This window comes from Molothrus ater, chromosome 20 (assembly GCF_012460135.2).
Source record: "Molothrus ater isolate BHLD 08-10-18 breed brown headed cowbird chromosome 20, BPBGC_Mater_1.1, whole genome shotgun sequence".
Taxonomy (NCBI): domain Eukaryota; kingdom Metazoa; phylum Chordata; class Aves; order Passeriformes; family Icteridae; genus Molothrus; species Molothrus ater.
The window spans coordinates 1,754,623-1,774,412 of NC_050497.2; the positions used below are offsets into that span (position 1 = coordinate 1,754,623).

General features: G+C 53.3%; 2 protein-coding genes across 2 annotated transcripts; one reads left to right on the plus strand and one right to left on the minus strand.

The window, feature by feature from the left end:
• Nucleotides 1-443: 443 nt before the first annotated feature.
• Nucleotides 444-3,414, minus strand: LOC118693556 (uncharacterized). The gene is made up of 3 exons (XM_036394221.2): nucleotides 3,141-3,414; nucleotides 2,861-3,060; nucleotides 444-657 (listed from the first exon to the last, which is right to left on the minus strand). The coding sequence occupies exons 1-3, from the start codon at nucleotides 3,190-3,192 to the stop codon at nucleotides 535-537; spliced, it is 375 nt and encodes a 124-aa protein (XP_036250114.2). The 5' UTR covers nucleotides 3,193-3,414; the 3' UTR covers nucleotides 444-534.
• Nucleotides 3,050-13,628, plus strand: ANAPC2 (anaphase promoting complex subunit 2). Its single transcript, XM_036393826.2, has 13 exons — nucleotides 3,050-3,298; nucleotides 3,953-4,575; nucleotides 5,168-5,300; nucleotides 8,269-8,443; nucleotides 8,561-8,680; nucleotides 9,142-9,259; nucleotides 9,342-9,523; nucleotides 9,667-9,808; nucleotides 10,526-10,601; nucleotides 11,442-11,645; nucleotides 11,791-11,920; nucleotides 12,198-12,433; nucleotides 13,148-13,628. The coding sequence occupies exons 1-13, from the start codon at nucleotides 3,233-3,235 to the stop codon at nucleotides 13,358-13,360; spliced, it is 2,418 nt and encodes an 805-aa protein (XP_036249719.1). The 5' UTR covers nucleotides 3,050-3,232; the 3' UTR covers nucleotides 13,361-13,628.
• Nucleotides 13,629-19,790: the final 6,162 nt, after the last annotated feature.

Below are 19,790 nucleotides of genomic sequence, written 5' to 3' on the forward strand. Positions count from 1 at the left end.
GGTCTGAACTAGCCCAGGCTTGGATCTCCTATGGATCCATGAGGAATGCTAAAGCATGCAAAAGCCAACACTGTCCTGCAGCTCAAACACTGCTCTGGTTGTGTGTGAGTTAACCCTGGGGGCAGCAGCCTGGGGCTGTGGGGGTGCTGCTGACTCTGCTCCTTCTCCTGGTGATCCTGCTCCACCTTGGAGCTGTGATTCTGCACTCCTCTGCACTTCCCAGCTTCCTCTCTAATCCCTGCCCAGCTACTGCAGCTGCCTCCAGGCAGTCCTGAGGGCAGGAGCATCAGCTGCTGGGTCACCTCCTGGGATGTGCCCCAGCATGGCTGGGCTCAAAATGAAGGGTGTTTTTGTGTAAATGCCTACCCTGCTCTGTAGCGTTGGAGGACCTGCTTTAGTGGGTCTCTAACTAATACCAAAGCACATCTGGAAGGTAAATTCACTTCTGCAAGACAAAGGCTTTTATTAAGTGTGGCATCCTTGGACCACAAAGCAGCTCTCTCTGGCCAACAGGACATTCCAGGCTGAAGAAGTTTAGGAACGCTTTTGTCGATGTATTCGTTGTCCTAATGAAGTGTTTTGTGGATCAATGATTTTACCAAGATCCCTCATTTCCTTCTTCAGGACATCTAGCAATGTCTGAGAATTGTCCAGTATCTGGGAAAGAAATAAAAATAGCTTATTTTTACATAAACTGTTTCTCTTATGAATTCCCTTCCAATTCAGTGATCTGCCTTGCAGCAAGAGGGGCTATGAGCCCTTCAGCCTCTAATTCCTGGTGATTTATCATCCTGTCTGTGTGGGAATATCTGTGGGCAAATTTCTCTGGTTTGTGTTCATATTCTGAATATAAAGACCTTAAGCAATTTATCTGCCTTGGAGCACGAGGCAGAGAACTTCCTGAAGCAGACTGGGGGTTTTGGTTGGTTGGTTGGGTTTTTTTAAAGAGAGATTTGGTACCTGAGCTTTTTAGGTCAGTATTAAATTGGGTCAGTATTAAATTTTAGGTCAGTATTAAATGAAATTAAATTTAGGTCAGTTTCAACTCTTTTCCACTATTAAAACTGCACATTTTGGGTTTCTGGCTTCAAGACTAACTCAAATCTATAATGACCTTATGTCAGACTAGATCTGTTATTAATTTTCTCCTATTTTTAGCTCACTGTGTACATAATCCAACATCCCTCCTTCCTGTGCTCTAAGCTACAACATGTTTAGGAGCCCTTGCTGCCTGTCCACCTCACCAGTTAAAAACTTTAACACAGTGGACAGTTGTAACCAAATGTGATGGTTCTAGTCCCAAAAATAATTTATGTTCCTGTGAATTTGTGGAAATCACCAAGTGATCAGAGAGGAGCTGAGGGAGTGCCCCACGGGATGAGGTGCTGGAGGAAGGTGAAATCCTGTGGGTGCTGGCAGAAGGCAAGGAGTGACAAACAGGAAAGGAACTCTGTTACTTTCTGTCTGTAGGACACCAGCATCTCCTCCTCACCACCTCTTTCTACCTCCTGTGGGTGTCAGTTCATTTCAATAAACAGGAATTCATCTGTAGGCTGGGGGTGTGACTTGGATCTCAGGTAAGCTTTCTTTTTAAAGGGGCTGTTTGTGTACTTTACAACATAGTTTTTAAGCTTTTAAATTTTTATGTGAGTTTCCCCTTTCACTTCAAACCATCAGGTCTTGAAGGAGGCCGAGAAAACATCTCCAGCTTCATCTGAAAAGTGATTGCCAGGGGAAAGCACTGACTTTGGGAGAGGAAGAGGAGCTGACACAGTAGTTAGTCACATTCAAAATGCAAATGGGAGGAGAATTTAGGCTGCAGCTAATAGGGGAAAGGTATTTCTGACACAAACTCTGCCTGGTCACCATGAGAAGGAAGATTGTCACTTATCTGAAAAGAGGCTGGGAAGATCCTTTTTTAAAGAAATAAAAGCTGTTGGTGTGTAATACAGAAGTGACTTCAGCTGAGGCCCTGTCTGTGGGGATCAAGCAGTGCCTGCCTGGCAGTAACACACACAGGGGAATGGGCAGAGCTGTCTCAAGAACCAAAATGACAGTGCCAGCCCTCGTGTTGTTTGCGTCCTTCCCACCCTTTACTGCCCCAACAACTGGACTCTTTTCATGACATTGTTCCATTAAAGATGAAAGAAATACACTAAATATTGCGCTGGAAGAATGGCAGGCCAACAACTCCATCAGCACCACTGTCCTCTGCCTGAATTAGAGGGATTGTGGGTCAGTGTCATGTCTCTGGTTTCCTCCTTTCCCCCAAACCACGGGTATGAGATGGTAATTTTTAGGGGTCTGTTCCAAAAGCCATTTTTAATGTATTTGGACAATAAACTTTGCCCAAGCCCAAGCAGCACCAAATCGACCCCCAACCCAGCCCTCTCATGATGGGTCTGTGTGCCAGAGCTGCATCCCGGGCCTGGGAAGTTGTTTTGGCTGCAGGGAGGATTGGTGATTCATCGAGGTGCTCCCAACAGACCTTCAGGTAAATACAGACCGAGTTCACACATACACACACATATATATCCCAAACCTCCCCTGACACACCGTCAGGCTGAGCTCAGGGCAAGGCTCTTCCCCCAGAGGGTGCTGGCACTGCCCAGGCTCCCCAGGGAATGGGCACGGCCCCGAGGCTGCCAGAGCTCCAGGAGCCTTTGGGCAGCGCTGCCAGGGATGCCCAGGCTGGGGCTGCTGGGCAGGGACAGGGGCTGGGCTGGGGGATCCTTGTCCACCTCAGGTTATTCTGATTCAGTGATTCCCTCGGGCCCAGTCCCTGGTCAGAGATCAATGCCGTCCTTCCTCCTCCCCTCACGGGGAAGCTGCTCAAGGCGATGTCTCTCGCTGGCAGTACCTCCCCGGAGGCCAGGTCCATCTCGGCGATGGTGCGGTCGATGTGGGCTCGGGTGGAGCGGAGCCCTGCCAGGCTCTCGCTGGTGTCGGACAAGCGCCGGGAGAGCGTCGCGATCCGCGCCTGCAGCCGGCCCCGCTCCGCCTCCTCGGCCTGGATCCGCCCGTTCAGTTCTTCCCGCCGGGCGCGGAGCTCCGACAGCCCTGAGGGGCGGCACCGTCAGACGGGCCCGGCCCTGGCCCCTGCCCCTGCCCGGCCCCGCTCGGCCCCCAGCCCCGCTCACCCTCCTGCAGCGCCGCGTGGTGCCCCCGCAGCGCGGCTCCGGTGCCGCTCATCGCTGCGGCCGGCGCCGCTCCGCCCCTTCCTGCGGCCCGAATGGAGCTCTCGGCCGCCTGGCACACGCTCAGCACCGCGCTGGTGCCGCCCGCCGCGCTGGGGCTGGTGAGCAGGGGACCGCTGCGCTCCACCGAGCCCGGGGCAGGCCCGACCCTGTCGCCCCCGGGATGCTCCGGCCTCGGCTCCTCCCCGGCCGGGCCTCTCCGGCTCTGGGTCCGCGGGGCGGGGTGGGAGCTGCCGGGGCCGGGGGGAAATGGCCGGAGCTGAGGGAGGAACGGCCGGGGCTGCCGGGGGAAAACGGCCGGGGCTGAGGGAGGATAGGTGGGGGCTGGGGAGGAACGGCCGGGGCGGGGAGGACGGGAAGGGCTCCTGGGTGTGCGGGGACGGTGTCTGCTGGGGGCTGTCAGGAAGGGCCGCGGGCCCAGCCGCCCTGTCTCTGTCACCCCAACCGGGAGCGGGACCAAAGGGCCGCAGCTTGCCCGGCCGTGCTGTGGCTTTGCTCCCGCTCCGTCTGAGGGAGCTGAGCAGCCACGGGGGACTCGCAGCATTTCCACAGCACCTGTGTCCTGCAGCAGCCACCTGCAGGAATGGCAGCGATGTGTGCGGGTGTGAGCCCTGGGAGGGAGCGCTGGGCATCCAGCGGTGGGCTCAGACCCCGGCAGATCGCCATGGAGGAGCAGCATCCCCCCAGGGCAGTTTGACAGCAGAGTCCCTGTGTGCTCCATCAAATGCTTAACTCATGTCCCCCCTGCTTTCCAGGCAGCCCCGAGGCCCGAAGCTGCCGGGCCGCTGCAGGATGCCGAGCTCCGGGCAGCCCTGGACGTGCTGCAGTGCTACGACTTGCACTCCATCGTGGAGGAGTGGTTCATCGAGGTGCTGCAGACTGACCTGCAGGCGAATATCGCCCCCGAGTTCTGGAACTGCATTGGCCAGTATGAGAACACGGCCGAGGAGCCCCAGTGTGCTGCACTGCTCCTGGAGGCCTTCAGTCTGCTCAAGTGTCGCCTGGAGCCCTACCTGAACAGCCTGGAGCTCCTGGAGCAGTGGACCAAGGCAGGCCTGCTCCTGGGCACAGGCGCTCAGACGCTGCAGGAGAAGGTCTACACCATGTTCAAAGCTATCCTCTTCTTCTCCACGACCAAATCCTTCCAGGAGATGATCCAGCAGTTCTACAGCCGCACCTTCAGGATATACATGCGGCAGTGGAAGAAAGGAGAGGATGGAACGAACGAGTGTGAGTGCAGCATGAGTGAGACCGAGCAGGAGAGTGACCCAGAGGAGGGTGGAGGCGAGGGCCAGCTCTGTGCAGGCTGCAGCAGCAAGAAGGAGCAGTGCTGGTGCCCTGAAGCCATGGAGCAGTTCCAGCAGCTCAATGACATTCTGTAGGTATCTCACGGGGTGGTGGCTGTCACTTGGAGCAATGGGGGATGTGGATGGGAGCAGCAGCAGGTTTCATTGATCTCTGAGAACAGGAGGAGCTGCGTGAGGTCAGGCTGTGTCATGGTGGTGGGTAGAGAACCCAACATGGACTTTCTGCTTTCAACTAGTGGTTGAAGAAGAGCAGATCTTTAGACAGAAAGTTCCTCTCCCTGGATATGAGAACATACTCCTCTTGCTCTGAGGCCTCTGACCACAAAGAAGCAAACCAGTGCAAGGTGTCCCTGCCCATGTCAGGGGTTTGGACTAGATGATCTTTAAGGTCTCTTCCAACCCAAACCAGTCTCTGACTCTATGAAACTCTTCTAAATGAAAAAGAGCTTTTGATGGCTTTAAATGTCTGTAAGGAAGATGGGATAGCAGCAGTGCCATGTGTTACCTGTGTAGTGCATCTGTGTGTGCTGTCAGAGCGTGTGGCCCGAGCTGGGTCTGCCTCTGTGGAACGTACAGGGAGGGTGGTGCCTTCAGGTATAAGATTTTCTTGATTTGCTGGTGCCTTTGCTCCCCCACGCTCCTGCCGTGTCCCTGTGCCCGCAGCCGCCGGCTGAACTTGCTGGAGAGGGTGAGTGCTGAGGCTGTCACCACCATCCTGCACAGGATGATCGAGGAGAGGATGGAGCAGCGCTGCCGCGGGGAGTACGAGCACTCCTTCCTCAACGAGTTCCAGGAGGTGAGGCTGGTGTGGGGGCTGTGAGGCTCCTCCTTGGGACATCACAGAATTCACAGATTCACTGGCTTGGAAGAGACTTTATTATGTGGGTCTGTTCTTCAGCTCGGGCTACAGCCAATGTCTGAGGTCACCATTTGTGGTATTTTTGGGGTCCCCAGGATGAAGGAGGAATTGAGAATCTGACTCCATGTTCTTAGAAGGTTAATTTATTATTTTTGTACTTACTTACAATACTTTTGTATTGTACTTACATTATATTAAAGAACACTATACTAAAACTATACTAAAGAATAGAGAAAGGATACAGACAGAAGGTTTAACAAGAATGCTAATGAAAACTTGTGACTGCTTCCAGAGTCCCAGCACAGCTGGATCATGATTGGTCATTAAGTCAAAACAATTCACATGAAACCAATCAAACAATGACCAGTTGGTAAACAATCTCCAGACCACATTCCAAAGCAGAAAACACAGGAGAAGCAATCAGATAATGATTATTTTCATTTTTCTCTGAGGCTTCTCAGTTTCCCAGGAGAAGAAATCCTGGCAAAGGGATTTTTCAGAAAATATGACAGTGACAACCTTAACGATCATTGAGTCCAACCCAGCCCCAACCCCTGAACTCAACCCTGGCACCCAGTGCCACATCCAGGCTTGTTTTAAACACATCCAGGGATGGTGACTCCACCACCTCCCTGGGCAGCCATTCCAGAACTTTATCACTCTTTCTGTAAAAGACTTCTCCCTAATATCCAACCTGAATTTCCCTTGGTGCAGCTCGAGGCTGTGTGCTCTGGTTGTGTCAGTGCTGCTGGAGAAAGAGCCCAGCCCCAGCTGAGCACAGGCACCTTTCAGGGAGTTGTAGGGAGTGATAAAGGTGTGCAGCTGTTGTTGGTTTTTAGCAGCTCAGGCTAAAAGCAGATTCCAACTTAAAACACCTGGTCCAGGGCTATGAATTCCACCACGTCTGGCAGGAGAGGTGGCTGAAACTCCCCATTTTGGCTGATGCTGGAGGGGAAGGTTTGCTCTGACCTGTGTGTGAAGCACTGTCACATTTCACCTCATGATGTCTGTAGTAATGAGGGAATTTCTGTGGTTCCAGTTTACAAACCACAAGATCAACAAGTGCCACCTGGCCTGCAGAGGGTCCTCCCTCTGTGTAGGTGAGCCCATAATTAGAATTTCTATGGCTGTTTTCAGTCCTCTTTCCAATTCTCTCTAAAACTGGAAGCAAGGATGAGAGAGGATATTCTGGGATTGATCTCACCACTGGCCACACAAAATTACAATATTTCTTTGCAGCTGTCCAGTTGCTTTGCTGCTGTTTCAACTAAGTTTGTGTTGAGCTGTTTACCCACCATGACTTTAAAATAAAATTCTTCTCCAGGTTATGGCTCCTCCAGGGCACAATCCTGAGCTCAGTGCTCCTTGCCCATGACCTTGCATTTGCCTGTGCTGGAGAACCAGGCCCACAGCCAGGTTCCCATGCAATCCAGACACCCTGGATCCCTCACTCTTTGCCATGCCAACCGTTTTTGTTGCTGCAAACATCAGGAATCTTTTTGTGTTTACTTCCTTTTGGTTGTTGTGCAACACTTTCTTCACTGCACCTCGTGTGAAATGCTTTTGGATGACCTGGAGATTGTTTAAGGATATTTTCAGGGCACACCACAGAAAACACAACTGCATTCTGCTCCTCAGATGCTGCCCTTGCTTCTACCTCTTGTTTGGCCATAGAATATTGGAGGGTATCAGGATTAGGAAGAGATAATTTTAAGGAAAAAAACCCAAACCCACAGGCCTGGAAATCTAAAGGTTAAATAGAGAAGCCTGAGAAAGAGCTCACTGAAAATTACAGGTGCTGAAGGCAAAGCCTCTTTGCCAGCACAGCAGCAGCTGCCTGGAGTGTCAGGTCACAATCAGGCTGTAACAGGAGCACTCAGGGAAGATAAACTTGGGGGAAGAATGGGTTGGTTTGATAATAATTCCTTAAAATCATGTTGCTTTGCATCAGTTATAGTCCTGTCTTCTGGTCCTTTAGGGGAATTCTTTATCAGCTTCTGCACAGTTTTTCCCAGGTGTTTGGAGTACTCAGGTTTGTCCTGGCAAAACTTGTGCATTTCCTCAATGTTTTCTCAGTCGAGTAATTAAAAATAAACATCAGCAAACCAAACCTTGACCTAGCATTCTTGTTTCAGGCTGTCAGAATGTATTAAAAAAAATTACTAATATCTAGTAGTAGAATATCTTGTAGCATATTGGTACTCAAATACTATCCCAGGAAGCAGCATGTATTTGCTAATTGATGAGGGGGGAAAGGCAGTTATTTTAAACATCTGGATATTGTAATTGGGTACATTTGAAATTTGGCAATTACATAATTCTCACTAAAGCTCAAATAATTAAAATAATAACCTTTTTATGCTCTCTGTTCAGGTTTTTATTTTATTATTAAGTGATGAGGTTGGTGTTTGGATTTCAAATGCCTGAGTTGTGTTGGGTGTCTGTGACTTCTTGGGATATCTTGTTTGCTTTTCACTGATTTCAGGAACCATAGAAATTTTGGGCCAAGGATGGTGTAATGGGCAACTTGCTCATTTTCTTATGAATGGGACAGTTTTGCAGGTATAGAATGGGATGAAACTCTGCAAGAATGAAATAGGCTGCAGGTTTTGGAGCAAACTCTGTCCTTTTTGGAGCCCAGTGCCTGCACACAGTCTGTGGTCACCCCTTATCTTCTCACACCCAGCTGCACAGTCCATATCCTGTATCTTTAGTTAAAGTTCCAGTTCTTTCAGCTGGGCTTTCCCCAGCTATAGCCCAGGCTGGGACACATTTGAGGAGCAGCTGGGGGTGATCTCTCCTGGTCCAGCTGCCCTTTCTGCGGCTGTGGTGGCTGCCAGGGCTGGGTTGGGATGTGGCTGTGCATCTATCTCTGTGTTCACCTCTGTTTCTCCTTCTTGTGCAGTGGATAGAGAAGGTGATTGGGTGGCTGAGCAGGGTGTTCCTGCAGGATGGCCCCTTGGCACAGTCCTCCCCAGAAGCCAGCAGCACCCTGAAACGCTGGCGCTGCCACGTCCAGAGGTTCTTCTACCGCATCTACGCCAGCATGCGCATCGAGGAGCTCTTCAGCATCATCCGAGGTGCTTCACCCTTGGGCTGGGACTGGGGGGGTGACAGAGCTCTCTGGTGTGCCACACTGCCTCCCCCTGCCTCCCCTCAGAGCCTGGCACTGCTCCTGATCACTGCTTGGTTTGCAGATTTCCCAGAGTCAAAGCCTGCTGTGGAGGACCTCAAGTTCTGCCTGGAAAGGACTAACCAGAGGCAGCAGCTGCTCAGCTCCCTGAAAAGTGCTCTGGAAATGAGACTTCTGCACCCTGGTGGGTTTTACATCCTTGTCTGTGTCCTGACACTGTAAGGAACCTGGGCACGAGTGGGGATCTACTTGGAGCTGGTTTGGTTTCCTCTTTGAGGAGTGAGGGGCAGTCACCATGCCCATCACACATTATTTGTTTTCAAGTGGGCAGGGCAGCAGCAGCTAATGGCATCCCAGCCCCCTTTGGCCTCATTTTTACACTGTGGTCAGGAGCACAAAGTTTATCTTTGGTCCAGGTAGGCAAAGGCTTCTTTGCACTGTTAGGGCTCAGCTCTGAGCCTCCATTCATGCTCAAAACTGAGGCACATGGATCTGATCTGTCCCATTGCCTTGGGCAGCAGGGCAGCAAGCCCTCCTCCTGCCACACCACAGCTAGAACAGAGAGCTTGGACCATCCAAACCCCTTCTATCCACGCCATTATTCTGTGCTGCAGGGCTCTGACTCCCTCTGCTCCTCTCCTGCAGGAGTCAACACCTCCGACATCATCACTCTGTATATCTCAGCCATCAAGGCCCTGCGGGAGCTGGACCCTTCCATGGTGATCCTGGAGGTTGCCTGTGAGCCCATCAGGAAGTATCTGAGGTAGGAGGCGTGTGGGGCAGTCTCTCACATCCCCTTCCCCTCCCCTTCCCTCACTCACTGTTCCCCTTCCCCCTGGCTCCAGGACTCGGGAGGACACGGTGCGGCAGATCGTGGCCGGTCTCACCGGGGATGCTGAGGGCTCGGGGGACCTGGCAAATGAGCTCTCCAAAGCTGACCCAGTGACCCTGGAGAACGGCCAGGAGAGTGATGATGACATCTCAGAGCCAGGGGACTGGGTTCCTGACCCAGTGGATGCAGATCCAGGTGAGATGCCCAGCCCAGCAGTCCTGGCAGCCGGCTGCTTTCCCTCTGGGCTGTAGCCTTGAGCAGCTCATTTGCTGTCCTCTGGAGCTGGGCTGGAGCAGGTCCCTGTTAATCTCACACTGTCTTCTGCTGGATTCCACCAGGGAAATCGAGCTCCAAGCGTCGCTCCTCAGACATCATCAGCCTCCTGGTGAGCATCTACGGCAGCAAGGACCTGTTCATCAACGAGTACCGCACGCTGCTGGCTGACCGCCTGCTGCACCAGTTCAACTACAGTGCTGAGAGGTGAGGCCCCCGGGCCCAGAGCCAGGCCTTCCATGGCCAAATCACCTGAGTTTCCTTTTACCTGCTGTCTGAAGGGTAGAGCCTTCAGACGCTCAGTCCTGTCAATGGCTGTTTGTGGAGTCAGGAGTGCCTTTGGCTATTTCCTTTGCAGCTTTGAGTTTGCCTCTAGAATTCCATGCTCAGTCCTGCCCTTGGTTTGTGCTGTAGAGCAGCTTGTAGGAATTTGGAGCACTGACACCATCCCACATGTTGTGTTGGCCCCCCAGATAGGAGGGATGGAAGATGTGTGTTTCTGAAACACAGAAAGTTCCACCTGAACATGAGGAAGAACCTCTTTGCTGTGAGGTGACTGAGTAGTGGAACAGGAACCCAGAGAGGCTGTGGGGTCTCCTTCCCTGGAGATATTCCAAACCCATCTGGACACAACCCTGAATGACTGCTCCAGGGGACCCTGCTTGAGCAGGGAGGTGGGACTGGATGAGCTCCAGTGGTCCCTTCCAGCCTGAACCATTCTGTCTTCAAAAAGCTGCTGGCCTAGAGGAGACGGCTGTTCCTCCCTTGGGTACCAGGAGCCATCCTGGGCAGATACTGTGCCTTGCAAGGAAGAGCACCTTGTGCCAGGGACCTTGTTTCTTTGGCTGTGTGGTGAGGGGTGGAGGCCAAGCCAGGTTTGTCCAAGCAAGGGCCCTGTCCCTGACCTGCTGTGTCTCTTTCCAGGGAAATCCGTAACGTGGAGCTGCTGAAGCTGAGGTTTGGTGAAGCTCAGATGCACTACTGTGAAGTCATGTTAAAAGTAACTCCTTTTATTTTTATAATTTAAGTGCTGGGTTTTTGAGCCCATTGGGGAAGGGGAAGAACTTGAGGAGTGACCCCAAAAGGGTCTTTTAGGAAAGTGGGGGTTCCAGAATGCCAGTGAGGGGCTGATTTGTGACAGGCAGAAGTGCATTCAAATCATGTCTGTTTTTAAGGCCTGTGGGTTGGATTATCAGCTCTGGGGAATGGTTGCTCTGGTGCTGCTGTCTGTACTGTCCTTCCTGCAGTATCCTGACACTGAGGAGCTGGGCTTGGGACTCTGGAGTTTGATTCTTTAGGAGAACACAGGTGTGGAGAGCCCCCAGTGAAGGCAGTGTTGAGTTGTAACTCCTTCCTCTAACCTCCCACAAATCTTTCTGGGTGTGTAGCAGACTTCCAAGTAGACACACGGTCCTGTGTCACTATAGGACAGGAAACAACGCAGCACACACATCGCTGCTCTTAAGGTGAAGAAAAGGGAAAGTGTATTTCTGACTCTAACATTTATAGATTTCCAAAAGTGACAGTGGATTGGAGGGTGACAGTGCCACCTCTCCAATGACACTGGACAAACCAACAGTCTATCAAATTTCTCTTCTTCCATAAAAGAATGCAAAACAATAAGTTATTTACAGAAAGCGTGTGAGAACGTTTGCTACAAGAATGTAAACATCAGAAGGCTTAGAAAATCTTAAAAAATCAGGGTGACAATCGTGTCCTTTCCAGTGTCCCCATCATCATTTAGAGAGAAAGCTGTTCACCTTGTTTCAGCCTCCCCTTCACCGATGGTTGGCCCTGGCTCTGGAGGGAAGGAGCCAGCTCAGCTCTGTGCCCGTTGCAGGACATGGCCGACTCGCGGCGCATTAACGCCAACATTCGGGATGAGGAGGAGAAGCTCCCTGAGGAGGAGAGGCCTCCCTTCAGCCTCGTGGCCATTATCCTGTCCAGTGAGTTCTGGCCACCACTCAAAGAGGAGAAGCTGGAGCTTCCAGAGCAGGTCAAGGAAGCCATGGAAGCATATTCCAAGAAGTATGAGAAATTAAAGGTGAGGCCACCTTAACCCTCCTTATGAAAGCTTTATGCAGTCCCCTTCAGCTGCTGGTTGGTTACAGTGGGGTTTGCAATAACCCAGTACTTAGTGGTTCCTGCTGGGAGATCTGCTGTGAGCAGCTGCTGCCTCCTTTTCCCAGGCCATGAGGACCCTGAACTGGAAGTACCACCTGGGGCTGGTGAGCCTGGACGTGGAGCTGGCTGATCGCACGCTCTCCCTGTCCGTGTCTCCTGTGCACGCTGCCATCATCCTGCACTTCCAGACCAAGAGTGAGTGCTGTGAAGCCCTGTCTGTGCTTCCACGGGTGGGAAAGCCACGTTCCTTGGGCTGCTGGAGGCTCTGAGAGCTCTGGCAGGAGGAACAAGGTGTGGTGCATGGGTTTGGATCTCCCACAGGGTCTCCAGCGCCCAGCAGGGCCCCAGCTCTGCAGCCTTGTTCCTGGCAGTGCCTCCTTGCCTTACCCAGCTTCCCACCAAATCCTGGCAGGCTTGGGTGTGGGAAGTGTCCTGTTCTCCATCTCCTCTCTGTTCTCCATGGTCTCTGCAGGCACCTGGACGCTGACAGAGCTGAGTGAAGTGCTCAAGGTGCCTGTGACTTCACTGAAGAGGAAGATGACGCTGTGGCTGCAGCAGGGAGTCCTGCGGGAAGAGCCCGAGGGCACCTTCACTGTCATCGAGGAGGAGCAGAAGGACCAGGTGGAGAAGGTTGTTCTGATTGACAGTGATGAGGAGGGGGACTCTGCCATGGCCTCACAGGCTGACCAAAAGGAGGAGGAGCTGCAGGTACCTGTCCCTGTGGTGATGCAAACATCCTGTGTTGTGGGTTTGGGGAATCTGATCAAGATGATGGATTCAGTTTGCACTATGGATTCACATTTTCCACTGCCAGTGGCTGAGTCCAGCACAAACATTTGGGATTTGAAGTGGGTATCTCGTGGTTAATCTCTTGGTGCTGGATCACAGCCTTCCCTCCAGACAAGTGCCCAGCTGCTGAGTCAGGGAACCTTTTGGAAATCTCCAAATTGCTTTTTTTTCAGTTTAAAAAAAGAAAAAAGTCCGAGACATGATTTCATTTTTGGAAATAGTCATAACTTGTTTGGATGCACCCGAGCAACACTTTTTTGGCACTTCTGACTGCCCAAAAGACTGACCCAGCACTAACAGCTGGATCTCTGCCTTCTCTCTGTTGTGGTTCCTGGACATTTCCAGTGCCTTTCCTGCCTGTGAGTCACATTGTGCCTGTGTGTTGTGCAACACAGCGTTGTCATGCTGGTGTTCATCCACAGAGGGTCATGAGTGCGCTGCACAGATGTGTGCCAGATCCCTCTGTCTAGCTCTGTGTCCCAGCTCTTTGCTGCTGTTCCTGGATATGCCTTGTTTAGAGACCCCCATGGCTGAGAGCAGAGCTTAGTGCCAGCTGCATCCCTGCCTTGTTTCTGGGCTGGTTGCTGTATGCTGTAGTGTCAGTCGCTCACTGTGGCCTGTGTCCCTCTGCAGCTGTTCTGGACGTACATCCAGGCCATGCTGACCAACCTGGAGAGCCTGTCCCTGGAGAGGATCCACAGCATGCTCAAGATGTTTGTGATGACCGGCCCTGTGGTCACTGAGATCGATCTCCAGGAGCTGCAGGGATTCCTGCAGAAGAAGGTCCGGGACCAGCAGCTCATCTACTCAGGGGGGGTCTATCGCCTGCCCAAGAACTGCAACTGATCTGGCAGTGTCCCTGCCCCCCTGGGCACTCCTGCTGTGCCTGAGCCCTGCTCCAGAGTGCCACCAGCTCTCAGGGTCCTGCTGGGGGTTCCCTGCCCTGGGGCTTTGCTGTGCCCCCTTCCCCCATGAGCTTCCACATGGGGGCAGCTCAGCAGCAGCCTGGACACCCCACAACGTCTGGGCCTGCTCTCCACATTCCTTCTTCCCCTACATGAGTGCCTGGGCCCACCTCCCTGGTTAATAAATAACAGTAGGCTCCTTTTTCCAATGGTGCCAACTCTTTTCTTTCCTCTTGGCCCCTCCCCACACTGGAAGGGCAGGCAGGAAACTCCCCAGTCTGTCAGGCACTGTCCCCCCTTCCTTGGGTCTCCATGTGCAAGCCCAGGAGGTTTTGGGAGGGGGCTGCTGGCTCCAGCTGCTGTCTGGGGCTCTGTGTGTGGCTAAAGCAGTGTCTTGCTGCTGGATGTGATGAGTGAGATCCTGCCCAAAACCAAGGCTTGGTGCTGTCTCTGACAGGGAGGGAACAACTCCAGGGTGCCCTTATTTGGGACTGGTAAATTGTGTGGAATAATTTTATTGTGGGATGAAGAATGCTTGAGAGGGATGAGATGCAGCAGTTCTTCAGGGCAGGCTGGAGGAGATCCAGTGGGTTATCCAGGCCCTGGTGGGATTGCTTTGCCCTGGCACAGGTCTGTGCCCCACCACCACAGGGCTGCCCTTGGGGTCAGTCCTGGGGAGCTTCAGAGTTGTTGGCAGCACACAAGGAAATGGGATGGGATAATCCCAGAGCTCCTGGTTAAACACTGTGCCCCCCACCCAGCCAGGGAGCAGTTTCAGGATTGCATCACATCCTCCCCTCCAGGGTGTTCAGGCTCTCTCAGTCCTGCTTTCCACATGGGTTTTGCTTATCAGGAGGAATATGCTGGGAAAATCTGGCTTTTACTAAAAAGATGTTTCCTGTGAAGCACCCAATGAGTTTCCTCCGCTCAAGGAGTCTTTCTCCTCCTCTGCTGAATCTTCAGTCCCAGCCTGTGAGTGCTGTGGCAGCTGGAACTGAGCCTTAACAGAGCCACAGGTAAGACAGGAGCAGCTGTGAGTGTGGCCTTCCATGCAGGTGTGTGAGAGACCTGTGGAACACAGAAATCACCCCCTGTTTAACACTGACCCTTGATCTCCAGTGCCTAAAGCCCATGAGTCCCTGGGGCATCCCTCCTGCAGCTGCAGGCAGCAGGGTGCAGCAGTTCTGTCCCCCTTGGGCACTTTGGTGTTTTCCTCTGGGGATAAAGCACAATTTCTTCATCCCCTGGGCCACTGTGCTCCAGGCTGCCAGGGCTGTGCCACTGGGAACCTGGTGCATCCTGTTGTGACGGTTCCTTGTGCTGAAGAGGATCTGGTGATAACTTCAGGTAAAGCAGGTGTGTGATTACTTCAGGTAAAGCCAAAAAACCCCAAAGGGCAGCAAATCCATGATGGCATCAGCAGGGAAAGGATGGACATCCATGCCTGAGTGCCCAAGGAGCTTTTCCCTTTCCTTCTCTCTCTCTACTCTGACCTCTCTCCACTTTTTTCTTTATATTTTTTCATGAAAGAACCCTGAGCACATGGAAGGGCTTGGCAGGGAGGGTCAGTGGGGTCAGTGCCTGCCAGCCCAGGGTGTGCCAGCCCCGTCCCACAGAGTGTCTGGGGTGTGCCAGCCCCGTCCCATGGAGTGTCTGGGTGTGCTGTGGCTGTGACAGGGCAGGGAAAAGGCTCCTTCTGATGTGGGGAGATCAAAGCAGCTGCCATTGGGAGCAGAGCTGGCAGCAGGGCTGTCCCCACTCACCCCAGAGCCACTGCTGGGACATGGCCCAGGGTGACTCAGGGCTTTGGCTGCGTCTGCTTTGCTCATGGATGCAAAAGTATTGATTTATTTACGTGTCGTGCAGGTGGATTTATTGCTCTGTGGTGCTTCCTCACCCCCAGTGCCAGGGCTGTGGGGCAGTGAGGGTGTCCTGTACCCCATCCCAGCAGCATCCCCAGACTCTGGGGTGGGATGAGGGCACTCCCTGCCCTTCCCAAAGCCCCTGGAAGGGCAGGGGATGGGCATCACTCCCATCCTGACTTTTCCCAGCTCCCTCATGCTGCCCCAAGGGCTGGGCCTGTGGGGTGTGATGAGTTTGTCCATGCTGAGCCAGAGGATGAGCAATGCCACCACTGAGGGGACCTGGAGTCACCTCTGCCCATGGGAGGTCCTGGCCTGGCAGAGCCAGAGCCACCAGCTGAGCTGTGGTGAGGTTGTTTCAAAGTGTTACAACAGGAAAAATTCGGGTTTAATGACTGCCTCAGCCTTCATGGAATATAAAAGTCTTAAAGTTAATTGAAACAAGCTGGAAATGTGATTTTTTTCAGAGTGAACAGAGGAAGCTGGGGGCGGGGGGAAAGGGCTTTGTGCTGTTCCCTGTGCCACTTGCTGTGCAGCCCTGTTGCTTCAGGCTGGAGCTGTGTCTGCTGGCCAGGGCAGTCCCTGTCCAGGGCTGTCCCTCCCAGTCCAGAGGAAAGGAAGGAAAGACAGAGAGAGAGAGAGAAGGAAGGAAAGGAAAGGAAGGAAAGGAAGGAAAGGAAGGAAAGGAAGGAAAGGAAGGAAGGAAGGAAGGAAGGAAGGAAGGAAGGAAGGAAGGAAGGAAGGAAGGAAGGAAGGAAGGAAGGAAGGAAGGAAGGAAGGAAGGAAGGAAGGAAGGAAGGAAGGGAGGAAGGGAAGAAAGGAAAGAAAGAAAGAAAGAATGAGGAAGAAAGAAAGAGACAAAAAGAAAGGAAGGAAGAAAGAAAGAAAAGAGAGAAAGACACATTTATAGCTCAAAAATGCACATAAAATGACAGAACCATAGACTCCCAGAATAGCCTGGGTTGGAAAGGACCTTAAAGCTCATCTCATTCCACCCCCTTCCATGGGCAGGGACACCTTCCACTAGCCCAGGGTTGCTCCAAGCCCTGTCCAGCCTGGCCTTGGACACTTCTTTCCTCCTTGGATGCTTGGGAATGGCTCCAGTTCTTTGGGGGTGTTTTACAGAGCCCTTGGTGGATGACACAGACCCTGCTGGGGACCTTGGGAAGGGGTTACAGTGAATTTCTCCAGCCACCACTTGTGACACGAAGTGGTATCGATGGCCCTGGGGGATGCTGGTGGTGGGGCACTGTTGGTGACAGGAGGAGTGCTGCAGGGACTCGCTGATCTCCATATTTTCCATATTATTTCCCAAATTTTCCATTTTTTTTCCCAGATCTACCCCTTCTGTTTTCCAAAGGGGTGTGCACCACAACTTCCCAGGTGCAGCCGTGCTGGTCCCTGCCCTCTCCCACTGCCTGGTGCTGGGCCTGGATGGTGCCTCATGGCAGGGCCATGGCCTTCCCTTAGGAATGCCAAACCCATTTTTCTTAGCTTTTACCTCTTTTTTACTGTTTCAGTGAGGTAGGGATAGAGCTCAACTGGAGGAGAAAGAAGCAGCAGATTCAACTTGAGTTTTAGGAGTGATCATCTGACCCAGCACTCCTTGAATGGCTTGAAAACAAGAAATGAGATAAAAATCCTGAGCCAGAGCACTCCCCTCATTTACCTTGGTCTATTTATAAACTGTTTGGAAGGGTGATGATCACCCAGGCAGGATGCGGCGTCCCTGCGGGGGACATTCCCCAGGCCAGGATAAACTGTTTGGGTTATTCAGGACGTGTTAGAGCTGCTCACAGAGGCTGGAAAGTTTTGCTAAGAATGAGATTTAAAAGAGTGAGGGGTCTGGTTTGATGGCTCCAAGAATGTATGCAGGGAATTTACACTGGATTTAGGATTTAGGAGGGGTGATGCTTCAGGGGGAGCCCACGGATCAGCAGCAGCAATTCAGGGCAGATCAGCACAAGGTGGGTGATGTAAAAGGGAAAAAATCCACCCACCAGCCCAATGCAGAGCTGATGGGGCTGGGAGATCACACTGTAAAAGCAAATCCATGCTTGGAAAAAAGATCTTTTGGTCTGGGAATGACCCTCCAGGGCTGGATTCTGCACCCCTGCCAGGGGCTGCTGAACCCCCCTGTGGGGATCCTGCCCACCATGGAGCAGATTATTTTATGATCTTCTTTTATTCTTCCCTGTCTGAGGCTGCAGGAGGGGCTGGCTCCAAGGTCAGGGCCCGTGGGGCTCCTCCTGTGTCCCAACCCCAGCCCCATTTCCCCTTCTCCACTTGCAGCCTCTCACTTTAATTTCAGGGCTCCCTGCCCACTGCAGGGTTTAGATCCTTGGGCCATATTTCTGATCTCTACACCCATTTTCCTGCTGCCTCCAAGCCTGTGACCTCTTCCAGCTGCTTCCATTTTCTTTTTTACTAATTTTCTTCTTTTTTTGAGGAGTTTCTGTGGGCAAGGCCAGTGCTGCAAGTATGGTGTACTCCATCCTGGAGCTGCTGGGTCTCACTCTGGTGCCATTCTGAGCTCTGAGCCCCTCACAGCTTCCTCAAAGGGACCCTGGGTGCTTCATTCACCTAATTCTGGTTTCCCAGGGCACACAGGGGGGATTTGCCCACGTTTGGGATGCAGCTGCTGCTCCTCAGCCCTAGAAATGTTCTGGCGAAACAGGCAATGTGCAAAAACTTGAAGGAAAACCCTAAAACTGTCACAGGAATTGGTGCCACCCGAGCTCTGGCGATGCCTCCCGGTGGGTACCAAACCCAGGGGTGCCCAAAGCACTGGTACCAGTCAGAGGCTGGCACCAAAATCTCAGCTCAGGGCACGTCCCCCTCTCCCTGAGCCATTGTCTGGCCTCTCTCCGTGTGGGAGAGGCTGTGTTTGTGCAGGATTTGCATCCGTGGCCGCAGGAGGGGCTGCGGCACCTCTCGGCCCCATCCTGGCCCCGCAGCCGCTTCCTCCCCGCGGGGCCCGGCCGGGGGGGCCCGGCCTCGGCAGCGCAGGGACACCGGGGACAGGGCTGGGGGCCCAGGGGACAGGGCTGGGGGCCCCAAGGCTCCAGGGTACAGGGTAGGTGGCCCTAAGGCCCTAGGGGACAGTGCTGGTGGCCCCAGGGGACAGGGCTGGTGGCCCCAGTTCGCTCCCACATGATCCCCCATGCAGTGCCCCCCACTGCACTGCCCTGATGCCCCCATTGCCCCCCAAGGCACAGCTCCCCCATGTACCCAGCCCACACACCCCTCACCTGCAGGACCCCCCAGGGCACTGCCCCATGCACCCCCCACCCCATGGCAGTGCCCCCCATGAAAAACCCCATTAAAAACACCCCCCCCCCAAAAAACAAAAACCCAAACACCCCATTACCTCTGTGCCTGCATGTCCCTGCAGTGTGTCCCCTCCCCACAGGACACAGCAGCTTGTCTCCTCCAGTTTGGGGTGCTGGAGGTTCCTAAAGGCCTGTGGGGAGGGGGGACACAGCCCCCACACCAGGGGCCAGCTCAAGGGGATGTTTGGTTGGGAACATAAGCAGGTTTTCCATCGTCCTGTCCTCCCTGTCCCCACAGGGGACAGACACCTCCTGGTGCCATCGATGCCCCTGCCCTCCCCAGGTGCTCCCCAGCATTTTTTGGCGACCACTCCAGACCCAACCTGTGATTTTGGAGTTGGCAGCAACACAGGACAGTGTCCCCAGCCCTGCATCACCTTGTCACCTGTGTGGTCACTCCATGGTTGGCAGTGGCCCCTCCAGATCCTCATTCCCGTGTGCCATCCAGCCCCACCAGCACCACGGGGTCCCACGCAGGTGGGTCCCACGTCCCCACTGTCACCAGGATCTTGTCACCCTCTGTCTCCAGCTCAGGAGGGGTTTAGCACCCCCCCTTCCAGGGCAGGCTGTGCATCTTCCACCCTCCCTGGGTTTCCTGCTCTGTTCCAAGGGTTCCTGTCCCCCCCATCACCCCCAGCAGCCCATGGAATGCTGAACTGGCTCAAGCTCCTTCCCCATTAGAGCAGAACAGTTTTTGTTGGGCTGTTGATGTTCACTGGCAGCCCATGAGGGGAGTGGCAGCTTCTTGCTTCTCTAATGTTGAATCTTTCAGAGCTTTAGGGGGCTCTGTGTTTGTGGGGTTTTTTAATGGTTACCAACCACTCTGACTGGGGGAAGCTCTTCCTTCTCAAAAACCTGAATTAGTCAGAACATCTTCCTTCATGGCTTCTTCCAAACCACCTGCCAAGCTCCTCTTAATGGGATTTTTGCTTTGGGTCAGCCCTGCCTGACTTCCTGACCCTGAGGGCAGCTCCCAGCTGCCGAGTGTCAGCTCCAGCTGGGCCCCTGTGCCTTCCTGACACAGAAATCCCCACATTTGCAAGGATTTGTTAGGCAAATCCTGCTGGCCACGGCAGAGGCACATGCAGCTGCCTGGCACAGGGCTGGGGAGACTTGCTCAGAGAATCTCCTTCCCTGAAGTGAGGGAAATAGGGAGCATCACAGCCAGGGTGGGATC